The sequence below is a fragment of the Rana temporaria genome, chromosome 1 (genome assembly GCF_905171775.1).
Source record: "Rana temporaria chromosome 1, aRanTem1.1, whole genome shotgun sequence".
NCBI classification, from domain to species: Eukaryota; Metazoa; Chordata; class Amphibia; order Anura; family Ranidae; genus Rana; species Rana temporaria.
In genome coordinates, this window is record NC_053489.1 from 575567622 (window position 1) to 575582275 (window position 14654).

Consider the following 14654-nt stretch of genomic DNA (forward strand, 5'->3'; position numbering starts at 1 on the left):
CTTAGAGGGGGAAGAGTTTCCATTGTCATTGATGCCCCTTTAGGTGCCTATATTGTGCTACTGAGAATAGAGACCAGTATAAACCATCTATATTAACAATTCTCAACTTTGCTTAACATGATAACATAAATGCTTCTTACCCATCACACCAATGTCAATATATTGCACCTTAAAAATCCTTAGATGTAGTGGCTTCATTTGATCCTTTGAATAACAACTTCCTCTCCTATGGTGGCTGCGCTTACTCCACTGTATCTGTGGAGGAATCCAGGGTTGGCCCACAGGCTGGACTTTAAGCGGAGCTCCACCCAAAAGAGGAAGCTCCACTTGTTACACCCTTCCCCCCATACACTGTCACATTTGACACTTTTTTTGAGGGGGGGGGAGTGACTACCTAGTTTTGACAGTTACCCTCTCCCACTTCTGGGTAAGATCGCAGATTTACATGCATTTCTGTCCCCTCCTCCTTCCCCCAATGCCTTCTGGAACACACCCGGAAGATGTTAGGACCACTAAGAAAGCGCAGTGAAACTTGCGCATGCGCAGTAGGAGTAGCCTGCCGGTTTCCCTTACTTACAGTGCAGGTGTCTGCACCCAAAACAGAATGCTGAATCAGTTTGAGGTCCTGACATTGCGGGATCCCTGGACAGGTAAGTGTATTAAAATTTAACAGCTACAGTATTTGTAGCTTCTGACTTTTATTTTTTATTTTTTTTATTTTCAGACTGGAGCTCCTCTTTAAAACATGTTTTCCTCTCTTTCCTCTCTATAACTTTGAGGTAGGGGTTTTAGTAGTTTAGTTCTTTTCTAGTCTACCAGGACCCATTAAAATATTTGCAAGACAGACTATGAAGTGATAACATGCAATGCATTTAATGTGTCTCCCATGAATAATTGGGTCCGGCTCAGAGAAAGTCTCCAAGTTGCAAAATGCCCATGTGTAATTTTAATAATCAAACATCCAATTGCTTGCTTGTTATAGCCACCTTGAAGGGCAGAATTTTGTTTAATGGTATTACTCAAGGTATTTTCTTTGACTTTAAAGATTTAATAAAGCCCCCAAAAAATTGGAAAATGTGTTAGGATATTTGTGTAGATTATGTTATTGTTTTGGATAATGTATGCTTTTTATGTAGTTTGAATTAAAAAATCTGGATTTGCATTGAATAGCAGAAAATTATATTCCACTATTCATCATATGTCAGCTTACCAGTTCTGAGATGGGGTGTCTGCATTTGGTCTTTTTTACTCTAAATAAATTTTCTGCAAGTAAACCATATACGTTCTTGATCCTGCCAAAAACCTAGTGTCCTTGTCACTTCCGGTGTGTATCAAGCTGAATCACAAATATTATCAGCTTTCCAAGCTGTCTTTTGTCAACTACCAAATCATCCCCACTTTTTATAAAATGGGGATGATGGGAAGGAGAGATGTTTGTATTTTATAGTGATAACCTTGCACCTCTATAGATATAGTATGGCGAATGAGAGTTGTCACCATAGAAGAAGTAGTCTGGCAGGATCACTGGGTGAAAATAAAGGGAAACATATATATAATTTTTTGGTGGCCCTGTCCTAGGGTCCAGCAACCCTAGATATGGGTATACCACTTAATTAGAACTGTATTACTCCAGGACCTATATAAAGACTCAAGGGAATCCCTACTGAAAATATGAGAAGAAACTTGTCACAACTGTTTTACAGCTACCAAACAGGCAATCTTGGAGGCTGTCTACCTTAAACTATCAGGAGGTTTTGCAGAGAGCTTTGGCTCCTTTTGCCAATACAAAAAAAACGACTACTACTTTAGGTCTTACATTATAAATTCCCAGACATTTGGTCGCCTTGGATAGCTTACATGCACTTAACTGGCCTACAGGAAACACTTTTATTTTTATAAGCATATTCATGTTTTTTTCTTTTCTCTTCTGTTTTTTTTTGTAGCAAACTGTTTAAAATTAAGTGCAAATGCTGGTTTCCCTTGCATCTTGCCTGTATTTATGTAAATACATTTTCTATTCATATTTCACCAATAGTTCAGTCCTAACTTTTGTAGGCAATCGGTTATCAGAGTTATATATTGGGATTATTTGAATGTGTTCCTTAGTGAATCTGTACTCATACTGTATAAGTGACCATGGCATGCACATCTGCTCCTTGTATGCATGTTCACAGTGTGTGTTCATTTTTGTTACGACAAGGAGAGAGGCGCCTCTGGGTATAGACGTTTTACAACTTTAATAGCACAACAATTAAGCAACTCAAATTTGAGAAGTAAACAGGCACATCAGGATGTGGTCCCAGCAAGGGATGAAGTCCATCGGTAGACGATCCACTTCCTTTAATCCAAAGCAGGGGAGCGTTGTATACACAGTATCCACCGCTGGTGTCGAAAAGCCGGCTGCGGTGGAGAAACTCAAATGAGGCATGAAGCGCAGGTGGAAGAAGGGCGAGGAAGGGTGATGTCTATGTGATGCGTTTCATGAGCATGCACGCTGCGGGTGCTATAGCAAGCCGCACTCCTTTCTTAAGCTAATGAGACCATGGAAATCGTTATTAAGAGTGTACGCAGGGAGGAGGGGGGGGGGGTTAGGGGTGGGGGAGGCCAATTAGGAAATACCAGCAAAATGAAAGGAGGTAAATGATCAATGGGTAAGTATCAATATGAAAAAATTGGTACACAAACACATAGATTAAAAATGATGGGTCAGTTATAGTGTGACATAATAGTAACTAATAAAACAGGGTAATTGATAAAAACATGGTAATTAGTAAATACGTGACAATCTAGCATATCTTAATTATATGCTAGATTGTCACGTATTTACTAATTACCATGTTTTTATTAATTACCCTGTTTTACTAAAAACCAATGAATTAATTAAACATTTATAATAAAGGTAATAAAATTACCAATCAATCAAATGATGTTACTTCATCAAATTCACGTGTGTCCATTAATATATCAAAAAATGGTAGTGTTTTAAAGGGATAAAATAAAATAATATAAAAAGTATCCATATTGACCAGGAACATATAATTAATTACAGACTAAATGAGGTGTAGTCCATCATAATACCAAAAATTACAAATACATATGTGTATACACATATACCAACTAAAGATATATACACATACATAAAGGATGACATAAAGGATGATGGGTGGATAATAATGAATAGTAATTCAGGCATGATACTGTGCTAGGGACTGAAGTCCCAGGGGCCAGTGTTGGATTGAACAAGAAGGGGACTCTCATTCCCCAGAGTTGGCACCTGGTATGGACAGAGAAGGGGCTCTAAACTTTGCAGCCACCAATACTTACAAAATAGTTACCACCACCCCCATGGGACAAGGACCTGAAGAAAAAATAAATAATTAAAGGTATAGTAAGGGATAAAATTGATGTGGTTAAAAGGCAAATGATATGAGCTGTATATATATATATATATATATATATATATATATATATATATATAACTGTTTATTTATATGTCCAGAGTATATAGCAGTGTTGCCAACCGTCTGTATTTTTTCACCCCCGTTCATAAATGTCCGTGGTTGCGGGAATGTGCCAGTAAAAATAGCCGAGATCGGTTCGGCTTGGAACTGCGCATTGAGATTGGAGGCAGGGGGTGATGGTGGCTGCTGTGGCACCGCAGAGGGGGATGGAGGCAGGGGGCAATGGAGGCAGGGGGAGATTGGAGGCAGGGGGTGTTAGTGGCAGGGGGTGATTGGAGGCAGGGGGTGTTGGTGTCACCGCAGAGGGGGATGGTGGCACAGCAGAGGGTAGGGGATGGAGACGGGGATGGTGGTGGCACAGCAGAGGGGGATGGAGGTAGGGGGAGATTGGAGGCAGGGGGAGATTGGAGGCAGAGGGAGATTGTGGCACCGCAGAGGGTGGTGAAGGCAGGGGGTGTTGATGGCAGAGGGGGATGGAGGCAGGAGGTGATGTGACTAAATAATTTGCCCTTATTATATCAAAAATAACAAAAATATTTTTTTTACCTTAATATCTAACTTAAATCACATTGCTATTTGCCTAGCGTACTTGTTTGTAGCCTAAATACTGAAATTTGCACCTAAAAATGTAATTTAGTAACTTTTGCGAAATGCCAGTAAAAACGTGGCTGTGCCAGTAAATTTCAATCTGGTAGGTTGGCAACACTGGTATATAGTTACATAGTTAGTTGAAAAAATACATAATTCTATCCAGTTCAACAAAAAAAAAATGTAAATACAATTCCATATACACAATCCTTCACCCACAGTTGATCCAGAGGAAGGCGAAAAAACCCAGCAAAGAATGCTCCAATCTATTACAGCAGTGGAAAAAATTCCTTCCCGATCGCCCAAGAGGCAATAGGATTTTACCCCGGATCAACTTTACCTATAACTGTTAGTATCCAGTTATATTATGTACATTTAGGAAAGAATCCATGTCTTTTTTAAAGCAATCTACTGAGCTTGCCAGAACCACCTCTAGAGGGAGTCTATTCCACATTTTCACAGTTCTTACTGTGAAGCAACCTTTCCGTATTTGGATATGAAATCTTTTTTCCTTTAGATGTAAAGAGTGCCCCCTTGTCCTCCGTATAGACCACTTATGTATTTGTACATGTTGATCATATCCCCCCTTAATCTCCTCTTCTCAAGAGGGAATCAATTCAGTTCCTCTAATATTTAATCATAGCTGAGCTCCTCCATGCCTCTTATCAGTTTGGTTGCTCTTCTCTGCACTCTCACAGTTCCCCGATATCCTTTTTGAGAACTGGAGCCCAAAACTGAACTGCATATTCCAGGTGAGGTCTTACTAATAATTTGTACAGTGGAAAAATGATATCTCTCTCTCTGGAGTTCATACCTCTCTTAATACAAGAAACTTTGCTTGCTTTGGAAACCACGGCTTGGCATTGCATGTTATTATTGAGTTTATGATCTACCAAAACCCTCAGGTCCTTCTCCACTTTGTATTCCCCCAGTAGTACTCCCCCTAGCATGTATGATGCATGCATATTCTTAGCCCCCAGTGCATAACTTTACATTTATCAACATTAAACCTCATTTGCCACTTAGTTGCCCAATTAGACAGAGCATTGAGGTTTGTTTGGAAATTGGAGACATCCTGTAAGGACGTGATTCCACTGCATAGCTTGGTGTCATCTGCAAAGACAGAAATGTTACTTTTAATCCCAGATCCAATATCATTTATAAAGATATTTAAAAGTAAGGGTCCCAACACTGAACCTTGGGGTACACCACTGATAACCTTAGACCATTCAGAGTCATTAACACCAGTGTTGTAAGTAACGGCATTTAAATAAACGCTGTTACCTAACGCAGCCCCTTTTGAGGGTAACTAGTAATCTACCAGATTACTATTCCCCTCTCGGCAACGCCATTCCCATTACTTGGGCGGCGTTACCGTAATTCCATTTACCGCGTGCGGGGGGCAGAGGGACTATTCATTGTCCCTGAATGAAACAATGACTGGCTTCCACAGTGTCGCTGTAAAAAAATATTGCAAAATTCACTGGTTGCTATGGCACGCCCCGCTTGGTGTGTAGCAACCAGTGACGTCACACGCAGAGACTGAGAGCAGAGGGAGGCGGCCGACCGAGGAAACAGTGCTGCCTGAACTGTGCTCTCCGACTCGACTCTACCCACGACCCACCTCCTCTCCTCCTCCGGCCGCGGCAGCAGCAGCGGAGAGAGCAGCATCACCACCTGTCACTCACGTCAGTGACTCCAAGTCCTCCGACTCCGACCAGACCTCCAGTCAACCTCGCGGGCGGCGGCATTCTGCAGTGCCCTAGATCCACCGGCTCGGATCAGCTGTCTCCGGTTCGTCCCGCCCGCAGGCCACAGTGCATTTCAGGCTGCAGCCTGGGTATGCGTGACATCCGACCTCCTCCAGGCTCCTCCTCCTCCCGCCCGAGCAGTCTGACTGCCTGCCTGTGCCCAGACCAGGGAAGGAACCAAGAAGAGAAGACCAGCGCTGGCTGAAGTCTGCCTCACCAGACCAGAGTGACAGTCTAGATTAAAAGGTTAGCAAAGCAAATTAAACTGGTGATGATCAGGTGACAAACGGCAGCTTCTGATGGGGCACAGTGTCACAGTCGCAGCAACAATTGATGGGCACACACACACTGGCACTGGCAGCATTTGATCATGGGGCACAGTAGCAGCAATTGATTGGCACACTGACACTCTGATGGGGCACAGTAGCGGCAATTGATTGGCACACTGGCACTCTGATGGGGCACAGTGGCGGAAATTGATGGGCACACTCACACTGGCACTGGCAGCATTTGATCATGGGGTACAGTAGCGGCAATTGATTGGCACACTGGCATTCTGATGGGGCACAGTGGCAGCATCTGATGTGGCACAGTAGTGGCAATTAATGGGACCACTGGCAGCATTTGATGGGGCACACTGGTGGCAATTGATGGGCACAGTGTCAGAAATTGATGGGTACAGTGGCTGCGTTTGATGGCACAGTAGCAGCATCTGATGGGGCACAGTAACAACAATTGATTGGCACACTAGCACTCTGATGGGGCACAGTAGTGGCAATTGATTTGCACACTGGCATGCACGCGCCTGGAGTCTCCCGCCCGCCTGCAGTGTGTCACGAGTCTGGCTCAGCTCAGCCGTCAGCCGCCGACATCTCCCCCACGGAGACTCCGCTCCGGATATCAAAGTCAGCCAGCTCAGCAGTGCACCAACCGTGGCCCTGCGCATAGCGTGGAAGAGAGAGAGAGACATAGTCCAGACAGTAAGAGCAGCGCAGGTGAGGACCGGCATCATGCATGTGTAGATTGGAACTTGGAAGTGTCTGGGAGTGGGGGGGGGGAGCGGCCTAGTCTAGGGCTGGGGCTGGGGCTGGGGCATGTTGTGGAGGTGGAGTGTGATGAATCTGATATTGTACAGTATTGCTAGGCATGTGGAGCGGAGGTGGAGTGTGATGATATTGATATTGTACAGTATTGCTGGGCATGTGGAGTGTGATGATGATGATATTGTACAGTATTGCTGGGCTGCCCACCAGCAATACTGTACAATATCATTCATCACACTCCACCTCCACATGCCCAGCAATACTGTACAATATCATCACACTCCAACGTAATTGCATTGTAGAATATTAAAAAAAAAAGTCACAGTTACTTTGTTGAGTAACTAATTACTTTTTCGGAGAAGTAATTTGTAACTGTAATTAATTACTTTTTTAAAGTAAGATGAGCAACACTGATTAACACTACTGTCTGTCTTTTAGACAGTTTTCTATCCATTTACAAACTGATATTTCCAAGCCTGTACAATTTCCCTTGCACATGAGCCGTGTGTGGGGGAACTGTATCGAATGCTTTTGCAAAATCCAAGTATACCACGCCCACAGCCACGCCTCTGTCCAAGGTTTTACTTACCTCCTCATAAAAAGAAATCAGGATTGTCTGACAACTTCTGTCTTTCATGAATTCATGCTGTCTGTTACTTAAAATATTTTTTTCCAGCGAGAACTTGTCTATGTGGTCTTTTACTAAACTCTCCAGTATCTTCCCAACTATAGAAGCTAAACTAACAGGTCTATAGTTACTTTGATCCCTTTTTAAATATCGGCACCACACTGGCTCTGTGCCAATCCAGTGCTACCATTCCAGTCATTAACGAGTACCTAAATATTAGAAACAATGGCCTTGAAAGGACAGAGCTTAATTCTTTTAGGATCCGTGGGTGGATGCCATCTGGTCTAGGTGCTTTATCCATCTTTATTCTGTCTATATATTTCTGGACTATATTACTTTTGAGCCATTGTGGATTTGGGGCTGTGTCACTACCACCCCCATTATGGAGATGAGCTCCCCCATGCTCCTTTGTATACACAGAGCTGAAAAAAGTATTTAATAAACTTGCCTTCTCTTTGTCCCCAGAAAAGCTGATTTTCTTCTTTATTCGAATGACTATGACTATGTAACTATGCAACTAAATACCCCCCCCCCCCTTTTCCCTATGAATTATTTAAAAAGTCTGTAACAATTATCTTTCCCTCAAAATGTGCTGCCATGGGTTTTCATTGCAGACTCTCATGTAACCACAAACCTAAGCTTTGTTCACATGAGCTCAGCTTAAAGACAATGAGAACTGTCATCCAGCCAATTAGCATCTCTTGAACTCTGATCCCCTTTGTCTGAGAGCATTTTCTGTAGGATAAGTATTGTACTGTACTGTATTTCCTTTATAATTCATTATTTTACGAAGTACAATTATCAGAATGGGTCTAATATAGAATATACGGATATAGGTCTAATTTAGCAAATCACTTTTAAATGCCTCATAAAGCGCCATTATCAAAAATTATGTAAAGGATGCATAGTGGCCATAAGTTCCACAGAGATCACATGAATTAGAAACAGGTTCAGTGAATAAAAGTAACATTACTCCTTTTATTAGGATTATATAATAATATCTTTACACATTGCTGAGAATTCATCTTGCTCTTGAGGATTTTATCACTTTGCATATTCAGTAATGACATAAATAAAATGTACTAAACTCTGTTGAACTTTTCTCTATAAATCAAACGGAGGTGATTCAGCAATAAGACTTTTTAACAAGCTCATTTAATATTATATCTATGACCGGAAAGCTACAAATGCATTCAGACTAAGTCTACATATTTTAATTGTCATATTTATAAATAATGAGGTCCCTTGGGGCTTATTTCTAGTAACAATTAGTGCGCAGTGAACGACCAATTCTCCCGCACGCCCTGCCTGCCATTTCAGCTCTTACATCTAAAGGTTATCTAAGAAGAACTTTCTGATTTCAGTTGATAGAAGAATAACTGTGTGGTAAAGACCTATGTTTTAATTATTTGAGCTGTATAATTCACAGCATTTCACTCATGTGCTGTAAGCAAATCTGTACATGTCCTAACCTTCTTAGTGGCCTATAATTAGAAAACCAGAAAGCATGAAATAAACATTTAGTGTAATTAAGAGTTACATTGAGGATGTGAGGGCAAACTTTAAGTCTTGCGCAAAAATAACAAAAAGTTACAGAACTCTGCTGACCTTAACATTACTCCATTGTGCTTCAGAAAAAAACAATAAATCTTAAGGGTTGATTTGCTAAAGGCAAATATATTGTTCACTTAGCAATAGATTTTTTCCCTTAGCTTACTGAAAATGTACTTTAAAAAAATAATAGCCGATCACATGCCAAAGAAAAAAAATATATATATTTTTACACACACATGATTGATTGATGAGCAGAGCTTTACCTCATTCACTAAGTTAGGAGAAATTTCTCATACAAAGCTTGCCTTTAGTAAATTAACCCTATTGTGTAAAATAAATAAATAATATTAATATAGCTGAGCAGGTCTGGATCAAAATAAAAAAAGAGCCCTTCTCTGACATGCGATCAGGAGCTTTACTTCCTGCGCTCTCCTGGAAATGCACCCAGGAGGGAACCCAGTAGTCTTATAGCAGGGCAGACATAGATGACCACTCTATGGTTTAGGAAGCCAACTAATTTATATAATTTTTATTATGTCATGTTTAGAATGAGCCTGCTAGAGATTAAAGTGGTTGTTAACCCACTAAGTAAAATTTACACCATCCTATAAAAAAATGAAGCTATATACCTGTTTTCAGAGGGCCGATAGGTGCTCATGTGACCCGCTGCCTCTTTTCTCTCTCGGCCTGACAGCTGCAGTGGGTGGGGCTGATGATCTTCCAGTGACCTCAGTCAGGAGGAGAGGAGGAGATAGGCGGTGGGTCATGTGAGTGCAAATTGGCGTTCCAAAAACAGGTATATAGCTGCATGTAATCTACCCTGTAAGGCACAGATACAGGGCAGATTACATTAATAAACAGAGAGGATGGTGTAAAAATTGAACAGTAATTTCAGCAGCAGGAGGGGAGGGGGCGAGCATGGACACAGAGCCGACAGGCAGGAAGGGGAGGGCGGAGAGGACGGAGGAGAGCACACAGGAGGACAGAGGAGAGTTGCAGATGACAGAGGCACGTAAACTTACCACGGTGTCAGGGCTCAGCAGCCATAATATACCGTGGTCAGTTTACAAAGGGGGAGCAGAGCATAACCAGGCAGTATCAGCCAGATATTTCAGGTGATACAGGAGGCCAAGTTACACAGGAATTTTTTTTTATTTTAATTTTTTATGTTAACAAACACGTTAACTCTGGAAATTAAAAATAATTCCCTTTCCCACTCCACCTATCTCTATAAAATCTTTATTATTATTATTATTTTTTAATGTAACTAAAACCATGGGCAGGTGACAGGCTTCCTCCAAAGTCTTCTTTCTTTCGGTCTGCAGTGTGGGACTGTACTTCTTGTAGTGCCCAACTCACCTTGGTGGCATGGACACTGCACATTGGTCCCAAAGTAGTTTATCAATCAGTCCTCAAAGTGCTTTGCAGTCTTAGGCTGGCCATACATGGTGCAAATTTCCGTGGTTGCAGGAAAGAAATTGGCACAGGCAGTGCTGACAGGGGAATCAGCCGTTGTCTTCTCCAGGCGGGGGGCAGGGGTGGGTGGAGAAGCTGTCCCCGTTGGAAGAAGACAGTGAAGCGAAGCGAATCCGGCAGGCTGATTGTTGATCGATCAACTTGGTACATTCAGCATGCCCATTAATGGTTAAAATCTCGGCTGGTTCTTGCTGAACTGGGCGGGATTCAAACCGTGTATGGCTTGCTTTAAGCATACTACACCTTAGGCTACTAAAAATAGCACCTGTAAAGTGCCTGAAAACTGCCTCACCTGCAGCCCCAGTGTGAAAGCACGAGTGCTTTCACACTGGAGAGGTGTGCTTGCAGGAACGAGAAAAAAAGTCCTGCAAGCAGCATCTTTGGGGCGGTGCGGGAGCGGTGTATACACCACTCCTAAACCATCCTGCCTATTGAAATCAATGGGCAGCACTGACGAAGCGCCTGCAAAGCGCTTTGGCAGCAGAGCTTTGCAGGTGCTTTTAACCCTTTTCGGGGGGATTAAAAGTGCACCGCAAGCGGCAGCAAAGTGCTGCGTGAACAGCGGTAAAGCGCTACTTCATCGCTACTGTTCCCGCCATCTCAGTGTGGAAGTGCCCTTACAGTCTAATTGCACAATCTCCTTTAGATCCACCAACAAGTAGGCAGTACAAGGGCATGCCTGATTGGATTCAGAGTGATTGGATGGATTAGGTAGGGACTTATAGTATATCGTTTTTGTAGATCTAAGGTTCATTGTATAGAGAATGTATGGTCAGATTGTAACATATACAGTATAATGACCCTTACAGTGGCAGCTTTGTGATGTCAGAACATAAGGGGTGGCAACAAGCCTAGTCTGTTTTGGCCAGCGGTCTCCAAACTGCAGCTCGGGGGCCAGATGAGGCCTTTCGCTTGCCTTTATCTGGCCCTTGGGGCACAGTTCCATCCAATGACACCAATGATGGGGCATAATTCCCGGTCACTGACACCAACAATTCAGTATTATTCCTCCCACTGACACCATTAAAAGGGCACAATTTCTTCCACTGACACCAACAACGGGGAAAAATTCCTCCCACTAATATCAACGATGGGACAGAATACCTTCTATTCACACCCACCATGGGGCGCAATTCTTTCTTCCACTGACACCAAAAACAGGACGAAATTCCTCTCACTAATATCAACAATGGGGCAGAATACCTTACATTGACACTAAACATTGGGGACTACTCCTCCAACTGACTTCAACATTGGGGAACTACTCATCCCACTGTCAAAGATAGGACATTTTTTACTCCCACACTGGATGCCAGGCCATTTCCTACCCCCATTGGTTACAGTCTGCCCCTCTGTCTGAAGCACAGTAAACTGTTTTTTTGTTTAGAAAGGTCTGAGACCCCTGCTATTGGGGACCACCAGTCGCCATAGGGAAAAGAGGTGCCTTTCATGGTCACTTTAGAGTGGCTTTCGGTAAGTAGTTCAGGATCTTTTTTTTTTTTGTTACATGAAAAGTTGGGAGTTTTTCCTAATGTGAAGCTATGATAGAAAAAAACTGTGACCTGGAGATGACCATAATGCTTGGGCCCTCTGACCTAGAGTCCTATGTTCTAGTCATTGGACATAGTGGAAAATGGCTATTATCACTACATTTATTCATCTATTGTCCTTGTTTCTTGCTGAATTTATTTTATGTTTCATTGGCAGATAAGTGAAGGATCTGAATGCATTTTTATACCTGCCAAGCTGTTTCTGTCAGAAGCCCCAAACAAGTCTTGGCAGGTGGCAAAGGAACTGGTGAAAAGTTACCCCTCTGAGAAGAAGATCAGGGAATGCTATACCACTCTCCAAAACTGGAATGTCTACAAGAAGAAGATTATAGGGAAGCAACAACATGGCTTCAAAAAATATAATTCTGGGAGATAAATGCAGTACTTGCCTTTTGTATATTGTATGTATGAACAACAAACATATATAGAACTGTAAAGATCTTGTGCAGAGATGTAAAGACAGAAAGAAAAAATATTTAAATGTCTTATAAAAGGGCTTTGTATCAGCTGTAGTGAAGTGATAAATCTAATCTTATCCAAACCAATGACATAAATAGCAAGGTGGTGACATTCTTGTTTTTTTTTTTGTCTTCCAGCTAATCAAATTTTGCTCATTATATACCTTAAAATGTTGTAGACAAACTGCATACCCTTCACCAAGTAGTAATTTGAGGATCAGAATTACAATACTTGAGTTTGAAACTTTACATAGCCAGCATTGGCAAAGCCCATATTTCTAAACTGACACATATGCATTAAATTTAAATTTGAAATATCCTACTTGAAGCTTAAAGCAGAAGTTCAGTCATTTTTTCATCTATTAAATCTTCTGCCCTTGTTGTTTTAACTTTGGATAGTAAAGCATGTTTTTTCTGCCAGTAAATACCTTATTCAGCCCACTTCCTCTTTCATGTCTGGTAAAAAGCCTAGGCTTATGACATCATGCACAGCTCTTTCTCATTCTCGTGAGAGTTTGCCAGGAAGGGAGGGGGGTTGAGTCATAAGAGGGCCAATGAGAGCTACAGAGCTGAATGTGTGCTTCTTTGTGTCTGTGTAAATCCAGGAAGTGAATAGGCAGCAGCTTCAGCTGCCCACAATTAAAATGGTTGCAGCCAGACTCAGTGGAGGGAGATTTCTGCAGCGTATTTGGCAAGTAGAGAATCACAGTATATATAAAATAATATGCAAAGTGGTTGGAGAGAAGCTTCAGAATGGTAAAGATGTTTTAATTACAAATTATGTGAGCAGACTGCAGTTACTCTTTAAGTAAGACATTTACCCAGATAGTTGAATATTGTTTTAAAAATTAACAACCACAAAAAACAATTCTATACGACAAAAAATAAAAGTGTATCTAAATTCAAAAACAAAAATGCATTATTATGTTATAACTTACCAGTTCTTAAATGAATTGGCTGAATTTGTTTTCTTTTCAGGGCTTTTGTTTCTTTATTTTTACCTGGTGATCCTGTGAAAATACACTTTCAGAGTACGCTCACTCCTCCATTGTATCTATGGAGGAAGGCTGGACTTCAAACATGATATAAAACTCAGTAATATCCAAACTGAAAAGTAGCGCTGTGTAATACTTTGTTGTGAACACAATAAATAGTGCCAAGTCTCAACAAGAATCTATGCATTACTTGCTGTGAAATGAAACAATGTTGTAGATACAATGTAACAATGATAAGGGTCAAAAAATCTTTAACAATATTAAGCACCCAGTGTGATAAAATCAACAGAAATAAGTCAATTTAAAGGGATTGTAAAGGTAAAAATAATTCCCCTAAATAGCTTCCTTTACCTTAGTGCAGTCCTCCTTCACTTACCTCATCCTTCCATTTTGCTTTTAAATGTCCTTATTTCTTCTGACCCCCTCCCCCTTGAGGGGGTGAGCAGGAGAGTCAGGACGCTCTCTACGTTGCACATAGAGAAAGGAGCTGTGTGTTAGTGGGTGTCCTGTTTCTCCTGCTCGCCCCCTCCCCCTCAAGGGAGGGGGCGAGCACGACACTCCACACCATGGAGAAAGCCTCACATTACTGAGTGGAGTTACAGACAGAAGAACAGGAGGTGAGGATTTCTCAGAAGAAATAAGGACATTTAAAAGCAAAATGAAAGGATGAGGTAAGTGAAGGAGGACTGCACTAAGGTAAAGGAAGCTATTTAGGGGATTTTTTTTTACCTTTACAACCCCTTTAACCTCCCTGGCAGTATGATTCTTTTATATTTTAGGTGCTGAAAGCGGTACAATTATTTTGCATGGAAATTTGGCATTTTATATTGTAGGCCTGTAATTCTTAGGAATAACTCACTTAAATCTGTCCAAACAAGAATCTAGTAGACATCCCGGGTATGATAAAGTTTGAAACACAAAATCATAAATTATAATATAATAAATAACTATAAATAATTATAACAAATAATAAAATCAAAAACACTGAAATGTTCTCAGTTGCAGAATTGTTGCTGTCATTACTTTCAGTGTTTGATGACGAATTTCCCCACAAACCGCTATCGCTCAATTCTGCAAGTGATTCTTATTTATTATCGCTGTTTTCTAGCTGGTCTAAAAGCACTTTTGACATAAAGGGACACTTTTTGGT

At 41.4% G+C, this 14654-nt stretch overlaps 1 protein-coding gene across 4 annotated transcripts in view; it reads left to right on the plus strand.

Moving 5' to 3' along the window:
• The window catches only part of LOC120922705, a 122651-nt gene extending 108969 nt beyond the window's left edge, over positions 1 to 13682 (plus strand). For 2 of the 4 annotated variants that reach the window (XM_040334750.1, XM_040334770.1), the window contains one exon: positions 12209 to 12488. In XM_040334750.1, coding sequence (XP_040190684.1) covers positions 12209 to 12427 — 219 coding nt within the window. In that variant the 3' untranslated portion in view covers positions 12428 to 12488. Of the gene's footprint in view, positions 1 to 12208; positions 12489 to 13487 lie in introns of those variants that run through there. The other 2 variants (XM_040334756.1, XM_040334764.1) reach the window with 2 other exon arrangements.
• The last annotated feature ends 972 nt before the right edge of the window (positions 13683 to 14654 follow it).